This window comes from Eriocheir sinensis, chromosome 22 (genome assembly GCF_024679095.1).
Source record: "Eriocheir sinensis breed Jianghai 21 chromosome 22, ASM2467909v1, whole genome shotgun sequence".
Taxonomy (NCBI): domain Eukaryota; kingdom Metazoa; phylum Arthropoda; class Malacostraca; order Decapoda; family Varunidae; genus Eriocheir; species Eriocheir sinensis.
In genome coordinates this window covers 1,513,111-1,534,412 of record NC_066530.1, presented here as the reverse complement: position 1 = coordinate 1,534,412, position 21,302 = coordinate 1,513,111, and the positions used below count along the sequence as shown (strand labels likewise).

General features: G+C 41.4%; 1 protein-coding gene and 1 long non-coding RNA gene across 8 annotated transcripts in view; both read left to right on the top strand.

The window, feature by feature from the left end:
• The window catches only part of LOC127001912 (COMM domain-containing protein 4-like), a 74,588-nt gene extending 69,951 nt beyond the window's left edge, over positions 1 to 4,637 (top strand). The window contains exons 7-12 of one of the 7 annotated variants that reach the window (XR_007755542.1): positions 1 to 114; positions 908 to 1,419; positions 1,474 to 2,459; positions 2,628 to 2,711; positions 2,796 to 3,396; positions 3,502 to 4,637. The exon at positions 1 to 114 is cut by the window's left edge and continues 33 nt beyond it. Coding sequence is in view for 1 of the 7 variants with exons in the window: in XM_050867146.1 (XP_050723103.1) it covers positions 1 to 114; positions 908 to 948 (155 nt within the window). In the remaining 6 variants the exon portion in view is untranslated. Of the gene's footprint in view, positions 115 to 907; positions 1,420 to 1,473; positions 2,460 to 2,627; positions 3,397 to 3,501 lie in introns of those variants that run through there. The other 6 variants (XR_007755546.1, XR_007755544.1, XR_007755545.1 and 3 more) reach the window with 6 other exon arrangements.
• Positions 4,638 to 9,167: 4,530 nt separating this feature from the next.
• On the top strand, positions 9,168 to 18,727 carry LOC127001908 (uncharacterized). Its single transcript, XR_007755535.1, has 10 exons — positions 9,168 to 13,180; positions 13,473 to 13,550; positions 13,687 to 14,295; positions 14,519 to 14,940; positions 15,144 to 15,221; positions 15,385 to 16,071; positions 16,362 to 16,772; positions 16,976 to 17,053; positions 17,213 to 18,549; positions 18,669 to 18,727. It is a non-coding gene; the product is annotated as an uncharacterized LOC127001908 (long non-coding RNA).
• The last annotated feature ends 2,575 nt before the right edge of the window (positions 18,728 to 21,302 follow it).

Genomic DNA, 21,302 nt, shown 5'->3' with positions numbered 1-21,302 from the left:
CGGGCGTGGGTGTGGGCGGAGGTGTGGAGCCAGTGGTGGAGCTGGGGATGGAGCAGGCGGGGGGCACCACCAAGCTGGCCCTCACACCCACCCAGCTGCATGCCCTGGTCCATGGTAAGCTAGGGGTAGGGGTATTGAGGGGTATCTGTGTTATTATTCATTATTATTATCGTTATTATCACTATATATATGTTACAAATACAAATATAAAACTCCTCTCTTAATGGCTGGGAGCTCAATATTTATCTGTGTCCCAGGGTAATGTTTCTTTCTTTTCTTACAACAAAGGAGACAGCTCAAGGGCACAAAAAAAGGAAACAATAATAGAAAAAAAAAGCCCGCCACTCGCTGCTCCTAAAAAGAATCCATAGAGGTGGCCGAAAGAGGGGTCAATCTCGGGAGGGGTTATTACTCACCACAGACTCACAGGCCAATGGGGCAGAGATTAGCACCATGACCAAGCCCCAAATTTTACCTTTACTATTTATATCGGTGATTCCCCATCCCTTCACTCCTAGGAACTTTCTCCAAGGGGGGGCCATAGAAGAAGAGTCATTTTCTCTGCTTCAGCACTCCCTCTCTGCATGTTCAGTCTCTTGCCTGCCTACTCTCTCTCCCCAATACTTATTCATTGTTCATCCATTTACTATATAGTCTGTTCACTTAAGCCCAACCCAAGCTGACAACATAAACCTAAGCGTGTTTGCAAGCTGAGTGCTGATTGGCTACTGCTATGGCTTCCAAGTTTTCTTTAACCTCTGTTTGTGTTTATCTCATGCAGCACTTTCTGCTAATCTGCACTGTGCTTACAAACACGCTTAGGTTTATGTTGTCAGCTTGGGTCAGACTTAAGTGAACAAACTTTAGTGGTCTTCCTCTAATAGCTAAAGCCCCCTTCAATCCCCAGAGCTGAGTGAGGCGAGGCGACTCATGGAGGCTCTGCACTAGTGACTCAGCGGTGATGCAGCGGCAGCGACAGAAGCGGTGATGAAGATGGAAAGGCGACAAGACCCAGCGACAGGACACCATCGCCTGTTTATTTATTTATTTATTTATTAGCAGAAAAGTAGGCAGTCTAAAGGCTATGAAAGAACCCAAAGAGTTTAAAGGCTACACAAGAAACAGTCCAAAGGCTATAAGAGAAACCAGTCAGTCCAAAGGCTAAAATTAAACCAGACAGTCCAAAGGCTAAAATTAAACCAGACAGTCCAAAGGCTAAAATTAAACCAGACAGTCAGACCAAAGGCTAAAATTAAACCAGACAGTCCAAAGGCTAAAATTAAACCAGACAGTCAGACCAAAGGCTAAAATTAAACCAGACAGTCCAAAGGCTAAAATTAAACCAGACAGTCAGACCAAAGGCTAAAATTAAACCAGACAGTCAGACCAAAGGCTAAAATTAAACCAGTCAGACCAAAGGTTAAAATTAAACCAGACAGACCAAAGGCTAAAATTAAACCATACAGTCCAAAGGCTAAAATTAAACCAGACAGTCCAAAGGCTAAAATTAAACCAGACAGTCAGACCAAAGGCTAAAATTAAACCAGACAGTCAGTCCAAAGGCTAAAATTAAACCAGACAGTCTGACCAAAGGCTAAAATTAAACCAGACAGTCAGACCAAAGGCTACAAAGGAAACCAGACAGTCAGACCAAAGGCTACAAAGGAAACCAGACAGTCAGACCAAAGGCTAAAATTAAACCAGACAGTCAGACCAAAGGCTACAAAAGAAGCTAGACAGTCCATAGCCTTCAAAGATAAGCATGCATTCCAAACACTACACTAGAAGGTCCAAATGCTACAAAAGAAATTAAACAGTCCAAAACCTACAAGGAATATAGGAAAGTCCAAAGACTGTAGACAAAACATACAGTCCAGAGCCAACTAAAAAAAAAGCTTGGTTCAAAGTCTTAAGAAATAGATATTCCAGAGGTTATAAAAAATTAGAAAGCCATAAAAATGATATAGAAAACAATCCTAAATAAAAAAAGGATTGTGTTTTATCCTTCTTAGTGCCATAACATTGTTGCCATAATTAGTTTGTTACTTCTGTGGCTACAAAAAAGAAAAAATGTCCTAACACCCAAAACAGTATTTTTTCATCAGTCTGCTCATGAATTTCCACTGGCCACACATTTATGAAGCTTGTGTTGTATTTTTAGGAAGTTTGTCAGCCTGTAAACCATCAGCCAGGCAAAGAAGACCTGGAGGAGGAGGAGGAGGAGGAGGAGGACCTACGTAGTCACTCTTGGTGGTAATAAAGTAAAAACAATAGATTGAAACAGGAGAAAGGTAGTCATCAAACATCTAACCTCATGATAAATATATAAAAAGGAGAATAAAGAAGTAGAAACACTATATTGAAACAGGAGAAAAGTAGTCATCAAACATCTAACCTCATGATAAATATATAAAAAGGAGAATAAAGAAGTAGAAACACCAGATTAAAACAGGAGAAAGGTGGTCATCAAACATCTAACCTCATGATAAATATATAAAAAGGAGAATAAAGAAGTGGAAACAATAGATTAAAACAGGAGAAAGGTAGCCATCAAACATCTAACCTCATGATAAATATATAAAAATGAGAATAAAGAAGTGGAAACACCAGATTGAAACAGGAGAAAGGTAGTCATCAAACATCTAACCTCATGATAAATATATAAAAATGAGAATAAAGAAGTAGAAACACCAGATTAAAACAGGAGAAAGGTGGTCATCAAACATCTAACCTCATGATAAATATATAAAAAGGAGAATAAAGAAGTAGAAACACCAGATTAAAACAGGAGAAAGGTGGTCATCAAACACCTAACCTCATGATAAATATATAAAAAGGAGAAAATCAACAACAAAAAAATGGATGAGGATATTATATTCAGTAACAGTCTGAATGGAATTAGCGTATTGAGTTCTGCAGATATGACTCGAGATTATTTTGTGTTGGTTTATTGGAGATACAACAAGCTTAGTGATTATTGTGATGATTGTGGTGAAACTGTTGTATTTCTGTGATCAAATTTCTTGGGTAAATATTTAAAGATGTGATTTGTGTGTAATTTATAGAATGCACTGTGGAAACTGAGGTGATATTAGTGCTTATATAGGGAAAGGGGAAGGGGAGGATCAGGAAGGGGGATGGAGAGACAACCCAGTAGCTGCGGGGATCATGTTTCTTAAAGGCCCCTCTAAGCGAGAATAAGGAAAAAAATCATCACTCACACAATCCATTTCATAATATATATCAACGCATGTGATCAGTTTATGCATCATCTATTTTGGGGGGGTTTATATCATGTCAAAAATTTGGCCTGTCGCTGGTACACGGTAAAGCCACAAATTTGGCCTCTCGCTCCTACACGGTAAAGCCACAAATTTGGCCCATCACTGCTACAAGGTAAAGCCACAAATTTGGCCCATCACTGCTACAAGGTAAAGCCACAAATTTGGCCCATCACTGCTACAAGGTAAAGCCACAAATTTGGCCCTTCACTGCTACAAGGTAAAGCCACAAATTTGGCCCACCGCTGCTACCGGGTTAAGTGTATGGCAAGAGGTAGCAGGAGGGAGTGTGAATAGTCTCTTTGGTGAATGGAAGGGAAGAGAAATGAAAGACAATTTTTCAACACGTGACGCCCATTGTTGTATAATTGCCTTCGTCATTCAGGGTTTGAGTGTTCTACAATTGGCCTTTTCATTTCTGCCTAAATCTTAAGCCAAATGAGATAAAGACAGTCCTTTTCTGATTTCCTGAGAAGTAGAAAATAATGACTTAGGCAATTTGTTTACAAAGGTGACGAAATATATCTACCTTATAATTTTTTGTAACTTATCATTCCTGAAGCTCTTTGTAACTCCACCATAATATTTCTCTAACTGCCTCATAATATCCACAGTTCTTTTCAGCATCCTTTTACTTTCTTCCAGCAATAGTCTTCCCTTACACAGCCTCTCAAATTCATCCACATTCCTCCACAGCATCCTCTCATTTCCTGACATCAACTTTCTTTGCCTTACACAGCCTCTCAAATTCATCCACATTCCTTCACAGCATCCTCGATCTCACTTCCTGACATCAACTTTCTTTGCCTTACACAGCCTCTCAAATTCATCCACATTCCTTCACAGCATCCTCGATCTCACTTCCTGACATCAACTTTCTTTGCCTTACACAGCCTCTCAAATTCATCCACATTCCTCCACAGCATCCTCTCACTTTCTGATATCAACTTTCCTCCCTTACACAGCCTCTCAAATTCCTCCACATTCCTCCACAGCATTCTCTCACTTCCTGACATCAACTTTCTTTGCCTTACACAGCCTCTCAGATTCCTCCACATTCCTCTGCATCATCTTCACACTTTCTACTGGCAACACTGTATTATCTGCAAATAGGCCTGCCACTGGGTTGTTATATGAAAGCAATTATTATAACTGGCATACTGTGATTAATCTATGAGTAATGATTATGGACCTACAAAATAAAGTATGATGCCATGTTTCTCACTCAGCACTATTTCTTCAACTTCTGTCTTACAATATATCATTAGCTAATCCTTCTGCCTCAAAGTGATTATTATGCCCAAACTATGAGTAATAATAATGATTGTATAAAAATAAAGTATAATTCTCAGTTTTTGCATGTCTTTATCTTAGTACTATTTCTCCACCATCTGTCGTACCATATATCATTAACTAATCCTTCTGCCTCAAAGTGAGTATTATGCCCAAACTATGAGTAATAATAATGATTGTATAAAAATAAAGTATAATTCTCAGTTTTTGCATGTCAATATCTTAGTACTATTTCTTCAACTTCTGTCTTACAATATATCATTAACTAATCCTTCTGCCTCAAAGTGATTATTATGCCCAAACTATGAGTAATAATAATGATTGTATAAAAATAAAGTATAATTCTCAGTTTTTGCATGTCAATATCTTAGTACTATTTCTCCACCATCTGTCGTACAATATATCATTAACTAATCCTTCTGCCTCATAGTGATTATTATGACCAAACTATATGAGTAATAATAATAATGATTGTATAAAATAATGTATAATTCTCAGTTTCTGCATCTGTCTAACCACAATTATAGCATCAGTAATCCTGGGTCTTTAAGTGAATATTACATGCAATCTTTTTCGTAGCCTAATGTTTATGGGTGTAGAAAAATAAGGTTTCTTGGTCATAGCGCAGTGTTTCTCCTGCTTAACTAAACATTACTATAATACAAATTAGCAAATCTGTATGTCGTATATATTCACTTGTACGATTACGTATTTTTTGGAATGAAAGAACGTCAGTCAGGGTTGCTTGATCTGTATTTTTATGGACAGGGTTGATGCATGAAAAAAAAAAATAAAACATTCCACTTCCCAGTGCAAAACAAAGGGCTAATATGCATGCTGAGCAGTCCCCTACGCAATCCTTACTTTAGGTTTTCATGTAATTTTTGGTCTAGAGTGTAATACCAAGCCTACTCTTTGCCAGAACAGACTAGAGAAAATATATGCAAATTCAGAAGATTTTGCAGTGATAGGTTATTTTTCTTGGCTAGGCAAGGTTAGGCAGGCTTAGTTAGTTAGGAACATATTTTATCTATTTTTTCTAGTTACTCATTTAACCGGTCCGCTGCGATTGGCACGAATTTTGCCTTCACTGGTAACCTGGCGCGAGATTCTCGAAGGTTACGTTGACGTAAGCCTACGTTTTCGTAGCTTATGTGGGCCTTACGATGACGTAACGATGGATTGGCGTGACGTCACGCGAAACTTCTCTGTTAGAGAAGTTTCGCGTGATGTCATGCCAATCCATGACGTCACGGCCGCGGTTGGCGGAATCGGCCGAGACCTTGCGGGAGGTTTCGTGGCCAATGGATTGACGGGACGCGAGTTTCTAGCCTTATTTTGTGGTGTCTGTAGTTAGTAGTTTTGGGCCCTTAGTGCGTAGTTTTGAGAACATTGAGATTCACAAAGCTCGCGCGTTAATAACTGCCAACTAATCGATGACGTTACGGGTTACATTAATAAAAAAAATGTAGTCAAAGCTGATGCTGAATGGATAAAACAACGCAAAAAAATATAACCATCCAAAATGATAAAGCTTAATTAGTTACACAATAGCTGAAGCACGAAATAATTAGTTGTACATTTTTTAAGAACGACAATGAAGGCTCAATCCATAAAGCTCACTGATTGGCTGAGAGAAGCGGTCAAGGGTGATGCTGATTGGCTGAAAGATCATGACGTCACAGCCCGCGTCCCGAAGCAGCCTCAGACTCACCTCAGCATCCGGCGAGGTCACACGCGCGATTGTTTCTCTCGTCTAACTCATTTTAAAACGATTCGGTGGCCTGGCGGGCTGTGCGAGACGAAACTATGGGTGAAGGTGAGTGTAATTACGGTTATTTAGTTGATTGGAGGTTAATGGTTGATGAGATAAAGGCGTGAGGTGAGTTGAACGCCGACAGGTACGCCAAGGTGAGGGGGACGCAGTGTTGCCAACGCCGGAGCTATTAATGAATTTTCTACCAATTATTTATGGATTTATGTACTTATATGGTGATTAATTGGACATTTTTCATGATTTTAGTTTGTTTTAGGTAATTCTTGTTGGTTGGAGTAAGGTATTTGAAGGGGTTTTAGGAAGAAGGTATTGCAAGGTGAGGGGATGCAGTGTTGCCAACGCCGGAGCCATTAATGAATTTTCTACCTTTTATTTTTGGATTTATGTACTTATAAGGTGATTATTTTGATGTTTTTCATGATTTTAGTTTGTTCTAGGTTATTCTTGTTGGTTGGGGTAAGGTATTTGAAGGGGTTTTAGGAAGAAGGTATTGCAAGGTGAGGGGACGCAGTGTTGCCATCTCCGGAGCCATTAATTAATTTTCTACCTTTTATGGGTTTATGTTCTTATATATTGATTATTTTGACATTTTTACGATTTCAGTTTTTTTTAGGTAATTCTTGTTGGTTGGAGTAAGGAGTGTTGCCATCGCCGAAGCCATCATTTTTTTTTTGTTTTACCTTTTATTATGGATTTATTTGCTTATTTGGTGCACTTTTTATATTTTTAATGATTTTAGTTTGTCTCGAGTGACGTGTAGGTTAGAGTAATTTATCTGAAGGGATTTTACTCATTTTAGGAAGACATGACCTAGCCGGAGCTCCTTTTCCCATATATATTTACTCATTTATTTGCTTATTTGGTGCTGTATAATGTTATAGGTCATATTTACGAACTCATGAATAAAAGGATACGTAGTTTGTGACGGTCAAGTTTTTCATGCAAGACTTCGGGCTGCCACGCCATGTCCTTTCCCTTTCCCGCCCTTGCTCCCGCCCCGTCCGCCCCGTCGCTCTCTGCACCATCTGCCTTACTTACTTATTTACATGCTTTAGTTTTATATGTAGTTTGTGACGGCCAAGTTTTTCATGCAAGACGGTTCGGGCTGCCCCTTGTGCTTTCCCGCCCTTGCTCCCGCCCCACCCGCCCCGTTTACCCGGCCCGCGCACGCGCAAGATGGTTCAGGCTGCCCCATGTGCTTTCTCGCCCTTGCTCCCGCCCGCCCCGTTTCCCCAGCGTCGCGCGTGAACTTCATAGTTGATAGACAAGTATAACAATCATTGGCAGGGAGAAGTGGGAAGAAAGGAAGGACGGGGAAGACAGGGGACTCAAAACTAATGGGACTGTCGGGAAGCAAAGAGCATAAAACAGTGAGCTACATGGAAATTTTCTTAGTTAAAAACTGGAAACGGAGAGAGAACTAAAGGCCACAAAGGAAGGTAGTTCAAGGAGTAATGAACGACCTAAGATGCTATTCAACGGATCAGAGGTTACAGAAGAAAAAGCACCACGCTGCACCATCTGCCTCGCTTACTTAATTATAACGAAAGACAGTTTACTATATAGCCTGATGGCCATACAAAAATTATACAAGTTCACCTGTCACACCGTTGTGGACGAATCTTATCTGGTTTGATTTTTTTTTTTATTATTAATCTGCAAACTATTTATCCTTAACCTGAAAATTAATGATCCCAGCTTCCTCCATTATTTAACTTCTGAGGGCAAGTATCTCGACAATGGCGGACGAAACGGTTTAATGTTTAATGACTAATTATTTGTTATTGGTCAAGGACAGTCTGAAAATCTCATTGTGATGGGGCGAGTTTATTCCTCGCGGGGTCAAAGTTGCCAATCGAACGATTATGTCGCTAAATTTTGGTGTTTTCTTTAGTATTTCAAAGAAATCAGGCAAAATCATAAGAGCTCATTTTTGGCAATTTCCAATACCTAAGAGATAAGAGCGTTGATTTTATTGGTTTTCATAGCTTCAGTTCCTTTAGTGTTACTCATCTATTGTCGGAGGTGGATATAGCTGCATAGGTAGCTGAGTTAGCATGAACAGCTACTCACTAGCTCAGTCTGACCTAAAGTGGCCAAAGAAGAAAACGACTTCCATCGGCCAGCCGCGGTGAGTTTGAATTCAAACAAGGATTTACTTTTTTTTTCAGAAAAAAGTCATATCTACAAGGAATTGTTGTAGAGAAGGATGAATATTAAGATAAGATATATCAGAAAAAAGTGACAACTTTCTAGTGCGACGAGTGTGAAAATAGATAAAAAACTGACCTTTGACCCCCCTTGTGGTCAGTGAAATATAGGAAAATATATTTGACTCTTGCTGGGTCTTCGCCCTCTCCTATCACCAGAAAGTATATTGACCCAAGCCAGCCCACCTTAATTCTACTTGACCTCTCCCTGGATCATAAACAACTGTAACCACTAAAAAAATAAGGTACAGAAAGCCCAGCCAGTTGACCACTCAGGGAGACTGGGTGTCCTACTCTGCCCATGTAATTCACTTTCCAGAGATTGGTAAAAGACAAAAAGAATAATAGTCAGTAATTAAAATAAAACAGGAGTTGGATGTGTAATTTACATTTCCACACCTCTTGAAATGGAAACACAATTTTGATTATGATTATTTGTAACATAATGCATACACTGCAAGAAACCTGGAGGAAACTATCAGTAAGGTGAAGGAAAAGTTGGGGGCATACGGTATAATTGTGTGTGGCCTCAGTGCTCATCACAGTCTCATCCTTTATTTATTTATTTATTTTTTATTTTTTTAATGTTTGGCTGATGGTGTGGTAGGCTTCCATGATGAGGCCTGGTGGTCGGCCCTATCCTGTTAATGTCACAGGCAAATGCTTTATTGTGGTGCTGTTCCTGCTTGGCTCATGATACCCCCAGAGCTCTCCTTGATCCTCTTTAGAGAGATTCACTAGTCTGGTATTGATGGTCATCAGGACTGCACGTGGGTTGTCTTCGGCCACTTGTCAATGACTGAAAAATGTCAGCTTTAAGCGGTGGGCGGGACTTGAATCCGGGTCCTCCAGGACATTGTGCCTGCGCTCCGACCACTTAGCCGCTGCCTCCCCTTTAAGCCTGTAGTGTGTGAGGACTCAAACGTGGGACACAGGGCAAGTGCCCCATGATAATAAAGTATCTAGTAATTAATAATAGTGATATTTGTTTTGATGTTAAAGATGTAGCCTATATGTTTTAATTTATACATGGCTTGTTTTTTTTCTCTTTGCAGATTTTGGGGAATAGTGTTTGAAAAGTTTTGGAAATGACAAGAGTATTTGTGTTAGGAATGTGAGTGTGAATGTTGGAAGCAAGGATATGAGGGTGGTTGGGAAGTGGGGTGTTGATTGAGTGAAGGAGGATGGGCAACACCTTGCGGATGTCTGTGTAAGGGGAGAGGGAAGAGCTTGATGGGTTATGTAGCTATGGGTGATAGGTGGAAGCAGGATGTATTGGACCGACGGTTGTGAGAGGAATGTAGGAAAAGTTAGGACTGGACAGAAGTGGGAATGTTAAAGAAATAGTGAGAAGGAAGGAAAGGAAGGAATACTTTGGTGAAAAAATTGGTTAGGGAGAGTTAAGAAAGATGAGGAATATGGGATGCAATGACCAGGTGGTGGGTGGACATGATGTGACAGAGAGGAAAGAGAAAGGAAAGATGGTGGTGATGAATGAAAAGGTGAAGAGTGCACCCAGATAGAAGAGACAGAATAGTGACTGGAGCAGACTTTAGTAGACAATAGACATATAGGCAAAGGAAAAAGAGGCAGTGAGAAAGTGATAAGAGGGCATGATATCACAAAATAATGATGAAGAAAAGATGGTGGTGAATTTTGCAGGGGAGAATGCACCAAGAAAGTAGAGAAAAAGTGGTGATTGGAGCAGATTTCAATGTGCATATTAGTGAAGGGACCAGAGACATTGAGGTGATGGGTTGGCATGGTGTCACAGAGAGGATAGAGGAAGGACAGAATCTGATGATGGTGGAATTTGGGGGAGAGAGTGTGTACCCTGGAAGGAGAAAGAGGGGTGAATGAAGGGGACTTAAGTTAGTATATTAGTGAAGGAAATAGAGGTGAAGAGGAGGTGATGGGTGGCCATGAAGTCACAGAGGAATAATAAAGAAAAGATGGTGAATTTTGCGAAGCAGAGCATACCCAGAAAGGTGGGAAAGAATAGTGATTTGAGCAGATGTCAATGGGCATTTTGGTGAAGGGAACAGAGGCAGTGAGGAGATGATTGGTTGGCATGGTGTCAAGGAGAGGAATTAGGTAGGAAAGATGATGGTGGATGGAACAGTGAAGGTTGTTCCCAGGCATGGAAAAGAGTGGTGACTGGAGGAGACTTCAGTGGGTATAATAGTGAAGGGAACAGAGGAGATGAGGAGGTGATGGGTGTGTGCAGCATTAAGGAGAGGAAAGAGAAAGGATGGAATTTGATGATGGTGGGGGAGAGTGTGCTTAGGAAGGAGACAAAGAGTGGTGACTGGAGCAGACTTCAGTGAGTTTATTGGAGAAGGACGAGAGGTAATAAACTGGTGATGGGTAGGTGTGGCGTAAAGGAGAGGAAAGAGGAAGGGCAGGATCTGATGGTCATGGATTATGTGAAAAGGGTGAAAATGGCTGTAAGAAATATTTTAAGAACAGGGAGGAGTGGAGGGTGGCATGTAAAAGTAGAGGGAAGTGCTAAAAGGTGGAGTATGTATGTCGTAGGCAGGAGGCAGAAACAGAAAGAGGTTAGAGATGTGAGGTGGTGGTGACTGGGGAAAGAGAGAGAGTTAGACAAGGGATGACTTTGCAGATGAAGATAAGGAAGAGAGTGATGAAAGGTGAAAAAGGCTTGTGCAGAGTGGAGTTCAGGGAGAAGATAAGAGACACTGGATGGTAGAGAGGAGTTACTGGATGGCTGGAGAATACTGCAAGAAGGGATGAGTGAGACAGTTAGGAAAGTACTCAGTGTATCATTTGGACAGAGGAAGGAAGACGTGGAAACTTGGCGATGGAATGAGGAAGTAAAGGAAAGCATACTGAGGGAGGGGTTGGTGAAGAATAAGTGGAATAATCACATAGAGTAGACAGGAGTACAAGGAGAAAAGACATAATATATAGAGAGGTATTGTTGGAGAAGGCATAGGGGACAGAGACTTGGCAATGGAATGTGGAAGTAAGGAAAGCTTGTGGAGAGAGAGCTTGGTGAAGAATAAGTGGAATAATCGCATAAAGAGAGTAGACATGAGTACAAGGAGAAAAGACATAATACAAAGAGAGGTATTGTTGGAGAAGGCATAGGGGACAGAGACTTGGCGATGGAATGCGGAAGTAAAGGAAAGTGTATGGAGGGAGAGCTTGGTGAAGAAAACGTGGGATAATCAGATGAAGGTAGACAGGAATACAGGCGTAGGGGACAGAGACTTGGTGATGGAATGTGGAAGGAAAGAAAAGCATGTGGAGGGAGAGCCTGGTGAAGAAAACGTGGGATGATCAGATGAAGGTAGACAGGAATACAGGCATAGGGTGATGGAATGTGGAAGGAAAGAAAAGCATGTGGAGGGAGAGCCTGGTGAAGAAAACGTGGGATGATCAGATGAAGAAAGTAGACAGGAATACAAGATGAGGTGTAAAGAAAAAGGAGGTATCAATGGAGAAGGCTAAGAGGACAGAGACAAAGCGATGCAATGGGAAAGTAAAGGATGTGGAGAGAGAGATAATTAAAGTGGGTTACCGATATGAAGGAAGTAAAGTGAAGTACAAAGAAATTAGGCGTAAGGCAAAGAGAGATAGATATTGGTGGTGAAGGCAAAGAAAAGGTGTACAGTGAGTTACATGAGGAATATTACACTGAGGAAGGAGAAAAGGATTTATTCTGATATGCTAGACAGAAGGACCAAAGTCATAGAGATATACAAGAGGTTTGGGTGATGAAGGATGGAAATGGCTAAGGATGACAAGTGAGGAAGGCATGGTAGGAAAGGAATGGATGGAGGAGAAAAGGAGGAGAGATGGGGACAAAGTGAGGAATGTATTTAACGTACAAAGTGTGGTAAGAGGAAAAGAGGACAAGGAAAGAGAGGAAAGCAAGAGGAGGAAGGGGTTTCATTGTGTTTTGTGGGTTAAGGGAAAGCATATGACAGTGTGTCTGGAGAAGATGTCAGTTACTGCTCGAGGATATCAGGAATAGGGGAGAATATGTAAGAATGGTGCAGGGGATTTAGAAGGGCAGAGTGCAATAGTGACAAATGGGTTCAAGGTGGAAGTGGGATTGTATTAAGGAATCATTAGCAATAGTCATGGACAGGTTGATTGATGAGGTGAATGTAACAGCAAAGGGAGTAGATTTTGGAGTTACTGAATGAGTGAGATGTGGTACTGTGAGATGACAAGGACATGTGGTGAGAATGACCGAGGATGACTTTGGGTAGAGAGTGTGTGAGGGCAGGAGTGAGCAAGAGGGAGTGTGTCAGGGTGAAACAGTCAGTGAAGTGCATCAAGAACCTGGACCTGTTAGCACCAAGTGAAGTGAAGTGAAGTGAAGTGAAGTGCCATCGATACTGTGTGGGTCACTGTAACCACCCAGTGCCCCGCACCACACCTCAGGGGCGGCCCATGGCTCTGTGCTGTGGTGCCGCCCTGCCTGTAGGGGTCTGGCGGAGGTGGTGCAGGGTTGTGTCGGGACTGACTCAAGTATGCCGTCCATGCTCCCCGCCCTTCAAGGCTGTGGGTGGTGGATGGGCAGAAAGACCACTGTGCCTTAGACATGACCCTGTGCCGCTGAGGCCAGACTCCTGCCGTCCTTAAAGGTGAGCTGAGTTTGTGTATTCTGCGGCTTCTTTGTACACTTTGTCTCTCCAAAGTTTTGGCACAGATGAGCTGAAGAGTAGATGCAAGGAAAAGTTCCAATATGGGATAAACTGTTCTTGCTCTTCATGCTATAGATCATGAATGCAGGAGTATTTCTATAAACCACTCATTCATTTTTTACCACGACTCAGTATTCCACAGTAATTTTCTCTCATGATACAAATAGAAATTGGACTGGCACTTATGAATCTGTGAACATCACCTAACAAAACTTTCTCCTTCTCTTTATAGCTGACCTGCTGGCTGGTGGAGGCCTCGGCACCGGCTGGCCAGTGTGAAGGCGCCTGCTTGGTCTGCTCTTCAGTGTTGGTGAGTGTCTGGGGGCATGGGCAGCCCCTTGGTGGTGTGTGAAGGGGATGGAAGAGGTTGATAAGTCAAGTGAAAAAATGTCAAATGACATTTCCAGAGACATTCAAGTATATGTAACCGTCTCCCTCTCTGCCAGGTAAGTACCATGTACAGCTCATCGCGGGACAGCGTGGGACAGCGCGGGACAAGAGGAACGGCACAAGGAAAGTGACAAAGTTCCATTCTTTGGTTAGGGCTCGTCTAGGATGCTAACCTTACCCTTGCCTTTCAGGAACACAATAATGTTGGCTAAGTCTTTCCAGGCACTCTTTGGCTCCTGGGACAGTGTGGAACAAGAGGAACACATCTTTTTGATGCCTGGGACAGTGTGGGACAAGAGGAACACATCACCAAGAAGCAGACAAGCGTGCAAACAAGGAAAGTAAAAACTGTTATTATACTTTGGTCAGGTGGTTAGACCTCGGCTAGGATACTAACCCTATCTTGCTTTTCAGGGATTAAAGAATGTCTGTGAAGTCATTTCAGGTACAGCTCCCTGCCCAAATTATTTGTTCCCCTGTGCTGTGACTCCAGGAATGTGTCAGAAGGACTGAAAAGGACTGATCCCATCACCTTCATGAAGTTAGAATCAGAGGACAAAAGGAACTCAGCTGATGGCCTTCACAGTCTCTTGTAATATAGGCACCTCATCCAGTTCAGATTTTGCTGAAGTTTCAGAGACCTGAGCAGTCTGGATTTACGCCTGGTAAGTAAAACAACGGACCATATTTTAGTGCTTTGCTTACTGGAAAAGCTCTGATGTGGGTTCTGATTCTGGTGCTTGAAAACCCATTACCCCAGGACACAGAGAAAGTGCCTCACAATGATATCATTATGATAATAATAGTAATGATATTGATATTAATAATGACAATAAAGATGTATAGAGTTGCTTTCATTTATCCATGATTTGTGTTTTTTCCCTGCAGATTGTAGTGAGCATTTACAGCAGAGTTGAAAAGTTTTGGAAATGGAATGGATCAGTGAGTGAAGTGGGCAACTCTGAGGCAGTTTTGACATGTCATGAAAATGAATGAGGAGGACTCTGTGAAAAGTGTGCAAGCACTGATGGAAGTAAAGTGGAGTGAAGTGTAGTGCCATTGGATGTGGGTCACTGTAACCACCCAGTGCCCTGCGCCACACCTCAGGGGCGGCCCATGGCTCTGTGCCGCGGTGCTGCCCCGCCCGTGGGGGTCTGGTGGAGGTGGTGGAGGGTTGTGTCAGGACTGACTCAAGTATGCCGTCCACTCTCCCTGCCCTTCAAGGCTGTGGGTGGTGGATGGGCAGAAAGACCACTGTGCCTTAGACATGACCCTGTGCCGCTGAGGCCAGACTCCTGCCGTCCTTAAAGGTGAGCTGACTTAAGTTTGTATATTCTGCTGTTTCTTTGGACGCTTTGTTCTGGCTTAAATGAGCTTAGAGTAGATGTAAGGAAAAATTTATACATATTTGAGATAAACTGAATGCTGTTCCTAATATTACTTATTAGCTCTTATAATGTCATGTATGAATCAGAGATCATCACTAAATGAGTCTTTCTCCATCTCTTTATAGCTGACCTGCTGGCTGGTGGAGGCCTCGGCGCCGGCTGGCCAGTGTGGAGGCGCCTGCTTGGTCTGCTCTTCAGTGTTGGTGAGTGTCTTTGGGCCATTGGCAGCCCCTTGGTGGTGTGTGAAGAGGCTGAGAGAGAGGGATTTCTGGAATAGATTGATGTCATGTGACAAGTGGCAAATGACAGTTTCAGAGAAATTCACATACATGTATGTAATTTTAACCCTGTCTCCCTCTCTGCCAGGTAAGTACCATGTACAGCTCATCGCAGGACAGCGTGGGACAGCGCGGGACAAGAGGAGAGCACAAGGAAAGTGACAGTTCCATTCTTTGGTTAGGGCTTGGCTAGGATGCTAACCTTACCTTTGCCTTTCAGGAACACAATAATGTTGGCTAAGTCTTTCCAGGCACTCTTTGGCTCCTGGGACAGTGTGGGACAAGAGGAACACATCTTTTTGATGTTTGGGACAGTGTGGGACAAGAGGAACACATCTTTTTGATGTTTGGGACAGTGTAGGCCAAGGGGAACACATCACCAAGAAGCAGACAAGTGTGCAAACAAGGAAAGTAAAAGTTATTATTGTTCTTTGGTCAGGTGGTTAGGTTTCAGCCAGGCTACTAACCCTATTCTTGCCTTTCAGGGATTAAACATTGTGTGTGAAGTCATTTCAGGTACAGCTCCCTCCCCATTGTTTGTTCCCCTGTGCTGTGATTCCAAGAATGTGTCAGAGGGACTGAAAAGGACTCATGCCATCACCTTCATGAAGTTAGAATGTGATGATGAGAGGAATCCAACAAATGACCTTAGCAGCATCTTGACAAGTGTTGGCACCTTGCCCAGTTCACTTCATGCTGGTTGTTGTGAGGGGCGATGGATCACTGAACTTCATGCTGAAGATGCATGAACCTGAGCAGTCTGGATTCACGCCTTGTAAGTCAACAGCCAACTGTATCTTAGCACTCTGTGTACAGTTAACACTATGATGTGAGTTTTGCTTGTAGAGCTTGAAAATTCATTGTTTCAGGACACAGGGCAAGTGCCCCATAATAATAATAACTGCATAATAATGATATAACAATTTTGCTGATAATGGTGATATGGAAAATAATAATAAAGATGTATAGATTTGTTTGCATTTATTATTATTATTTATATTTATTATTATTATTGTTATTTATATTATTTATTATTATTTATTATTATATTTTTTCTCTTTGTAGACTCTTGGAAGGATTTAGTGAAGTGTTTGGAAAGTTTTGGGAATGAGTTGCTGAATGGGTGAAATGCAGCACGGAAAAATTTTGGACATAGATGAGAAGAAATGAGGACTTTGTGAGGAGACCATTAGAAGTTAATAAAGTGAAGTGAAGTGCAGTGCCATTGGATGTGGGTCACTGTAACCACCCAGTGTCCCGCGCCACACCTCAGGGGTGGCCCATGGCTCTGTGCTGCGGTGCTGCCCCGCCCGTGGGGGTCTGGTGGAGGTGGTGGAGGGTTGTGTCGGGACTGACTCAAGTATGCCGTCCACTCTCCCTGCCCTTCAAGGCTGTGGGTGGTGGATGGGCAGAAAGACCACTGTGCCTTAGACATGACCCTGTGCCGCTGAGGCCAGACTCCTGCCGTCCTTAAAGGTGAGCTGACTTAAGTTTGTGTATTCTGCTGTTTCTTTGGATGCTTTGTTCTGGCTTAAATGAGCTTTGAGTAGATGTAAGGAAAGATTCATATGTATTTGAGATAAACTGAGTGCTGCTCCTAATATTATTTAATGGCTCTTTTAATGTCATGTATGAATCAAAGAACATCCCCTAATGAAACTTCCTCCATCTCTTTATAGCTGACCTGCTGGCTGGTGGAGGCCTCGGCGCCGGCTGGCCAGTGTGGAGGCGCCTGCTTGGCCTGCTCTTCAGTGTTGGTGAGTGTCTTTGGGCCATGGGCAGCCCCTTGGTAGTGTGTGAAGGGGCTGTGAGAGAGGGACTTCTGGAAGAGATTAATGTCAAGTGAGAAATAGCAAATGACATAGTTCCAGAGAAATTCACATACATCCATGTAACCCTGCTTCTATCTTTGCCAGGTAAGTACCATGTACAGCTCATCGCGGGACAGCGTGGGACAGTGCGGGACAAGAGGAAAGGCACAAGGAAAGTGACAAGTTTCATTCTTTTGTTAGGGCTTGGCTAGGATGCTAACCTCACCCTTGCCTTTCAGGGTCTGAATAATGTTGGCTAAGTCTTTCCAGGCACTCTTTGGCTCCTGGGACAGTGTGGGACAAGAGGAACACATCACCAAGAAGCAGGCAAGATGCCAAATATGGAGAGTATAAACAATTATTGTTCTTTGGGCAGGTGGTTAGGCCTTTGCTAGGATACTAATCATACTTTTGCCTTTCAGGGATTTAATATTGTGTGTGAAGTCTTTCCAGGTACTTCTCCCCTCCTTATGTTGATTCCCTTGTGCTGTGACTCCAGGAATGTGTTGGTGAAGGCAAAGGACTCAACCCATCACCTTCATGAAGACTGAATCAGAAGGCAGCAGAGGAACAGGAAAAACTGAAAGGTCTTTTTTTTCAATAGACAAGAATTGGGTAGGTATATCATCCTGCTAACCTTATGTTGCTTTTCTAATTGGAGAAGTTACTGGGTCCTTTAACCTCTTTTTTTCCTTTTCATGCGTAAATAGTGCATTTTAATCCAAGATACTTATTTTCTCTCCCAGTGGTGGCTTTCTTGAGCTGTAACTTGAGAAATGTGCCAGCAACTGAAAAAGACTGCGATCCATCACCTTCATGGAGCAAGATTTACAGATTTATTTACTAACTAACTGACTCACTGATTGGCCAAGTTGCTAATTACTGACTAAGTGACTAATGAGCAAGTGACTGATTGGGAGATTGAATGACTGACCGTAATCTTTCCCTTTCATTATTGGGTCTGAACTCTTAATCTTCTTGATGATATCTTCCAGGATTGGGTGAGTAGCAGGTCCTAATCTTTGCTTGCCTTTCAAGTAAGTGTTCAGTAATATGCACCTTGAGTCCTTTCAGATATCATGCTCTTCATCAGGGTACTCTTGTTGTGTCTGGATAGCTTAAGTAGGTACCTGCAGAGAAGAAGAAAGCATGAAATCAGAAAGGGGTGAGGAGAGAAGAAGCAACCATGAAACCAGAAATTGCTGTCGCGGTCAAGAAGGAGAAGAAGGAGGAGAGGAGAGGAAGAATAAAGGATGAACTCAGAAATGGCTGAGGAAAGAAGACACCATGAAACTAGAAATTGCCTTCAGTTTAGAAAAAAAAAAAAAGAGGAGGAGGAGGAGGAGGAGGAGGAGGAGGAAGAAAAAGAGTGAGAAAAAGCTCCATATCTATTACATTGGAAATTAGATGAAGAAAAAGATGTCTGAGCAGATTCAAAAGAGGTAAGGAAAAAAAATCATCTTCTCCAGGAGGTATTGAAATTCCAACAGTGGCTTTATTTTAATTATCTTTTATTATATACCCTGAATCATCTAACAGCTAGATATTTTGGTCCTTTCAGATCCTTAATTTATTTCTCCTGTGATGGTGGAAACTTTGAAGAAGGAAGAGTTCAATAGGGTGAGTGTTAAATTTATTATAGTATACTCCCACTTAACCTTGTATATACCTGTGTACCCTGTCATTATTGTGTAAGAAGAAAAGTAAGTTGAGGCATATGATAAGGTGCGCGTGGCTTCGTTGCTCATATCCGTCTCTTTTTTTTAATTTCATGGTGCTACCTACACATGTATTAATAGTTGTATAATCACGTACACTCTGTCCTGCCTGGGGGTTGGGATATGGCATGTTCCTCCCTTTTCCCTTGTTGTTTACCTGCAACAATAAACTATCAATCAATCAATCTTTAGCGCCTTTGGTGGGTAAGATAACTATATGATGAGAGATACATGAAAATAGATAGATAAATGAAATGAAGATATGTTGGATGAAACACGAGGGTGAGAATATTAGTAAACCCATGGAATATAGGGTGAGATGATAATGGAAGACGATGATAATTTTAATTTTCACCAAATATTCTTGACTATCTCTACTTAGAAAATATCAAAGTTCTAAGGGCGAGGCAACAAAGATAAGTGATGAAATTACTTGGGTACGCCGGCTGATGACGTGATTATTTTAACATTGCAAGGGAACGTTCGCAGATGGGAAGCTGTGAACAACGATCGACCTTGCATGAAGTTGATTCTAAATTTATACACAAGGAGACTTTTGGAGGATGGAAAACTTCGTTGTGACATGACCTTAATTTGACATTTAACATTCGTATTAGACGTTAAGAGGAAAAATGTAAAATATTAATCAATACTGCGCATAGCGAGGATCATTATACGCTGGAAATTAAAACTTAAAATATTTGGAAGAACTCGCAAAAAAAGAAAGTTTACCCTATAAACAAGTTAAGATTCTAAAGTGTGATGATTACCAAACTATACTTGCAAGAATCTTGATTGATTGATTGATAGTTTATTGTTGCAGGTAAACAACAAGGGAGAAGGGAGGAACATGCCATCCCAACCCCCAGGCAGGACAGAGTGTGATTATACAACTATTAATACATGTGTAGGTAGCACCATGAAATTAAAAAGATACAATGGTAGGAAGGAAAGCACAACAAGGGAGGGGGCAGTACCTCAATAGCGCTTGCTTTATGGTTGTTAGGTGATATCTATACTACTGGAAGACAAATATGCTATAGTTGAGCATTAGGTATGGTTAGATAAGTTACTAGAATACAAAGGAGTAATAGAATTATAAATTATGGTGACGAGTTTCCATTCTCTGTCGAAAGAAGCAGCTAAGCAGTATATCCAATTCAGCTGTTTTCCCGCCCAAACCGAGTTTAGCGACTTGCAGTAGTTTGCGGGATTATTATAATGCACAATTTTCTTCGATTTCTTAGAGATAGTAGTACCGTGGTATATATAAAGAACATTCTACATTTTTCCATATGATAGTAAAATTTGGGGCGTGTTAAGCTTAAAATAAAATAATGTTCGTAAGTAGCGATCGAGTTCCGTTTTTTTTTTCACTTGCATATTTCACCTTGATGATTGTAATGACATGTCGTTGTACATTGAAAAAAAGGTGTATACGTTATTTAAATTCTTGATTGGGCTAATTTGAAGAATATTTTGCGGGTAAGTCCGCCGCGGGATACTCCTACAATGACTTGGCAACGCTGCAGATAGGGAAATGCAGTGTTGCCAGCAGACTCCCAAATCCTCATTGTCGTACACCACATGCCAAAATATTCTTTATCTGACCGGGTTATCGCATCCTCGCAAACTACGGATTAAGTCGTTATTAGTTATTATCGCACCTACATGCTTTTAGAGGGTAATGAACGTTGCTAAAGAGGATTCTATTGCAACTTATCCATTATCCATGCCCTACGTACGAGCTCTTCCCACGTTAGCATGTCACATTATAAGTATATGTGAATTATCGCACTTACCTGGGACTGGCACGATAAAGATACTATTTATTGTTAGACGATAACATATCAAATAGCAAGCCGCTCAAAACTTAGAGATAAGATGATGCAAAGAAAGACCAAGGATGAGACGTACGAAGCTATTCAAATCGTATTATTTCAACTTAACTCATTTGCAATCCTACACTGCATCACTTTAGTATCCCAAGTTAGTGAATGAGCTTCGTTTATTAGTCTGTTTTGTACTATATTTGTTCACTGACGTAATTATATCTTTCGTCTTTTACATATAATCCATCCATTTCTTCCTATAGCTCTCCCTCTCTTCTTTCTACACGTACTGAATGTATATACGTGCTTCCATTCTTATTACTTGTCTTTCTTAACACCCTTTTCGTAACACAATATGCCAACCTTTTCCTCGGTCTCCCTATAGTATCCCTTTACCCTGTACCGTACTTTCATTCTCTTTGGTTTTCTATAAATTGCTACATATTATTCCCTTTTCATTATTCTCCTCTTATGCTGTAGTGTATAACTGCTCCACTGTGATCTTATATGCTATTTGTCAATTAATATTATCCTCTCACCTTCCTTTGCATTTTCTATCACCTCCATTTATTATACCGTAAAGAGCTGGAGTATCGTAGCTCATGTTAGTTATCATACATCGGGCTTCAAAGGAGGCTGGGAGGC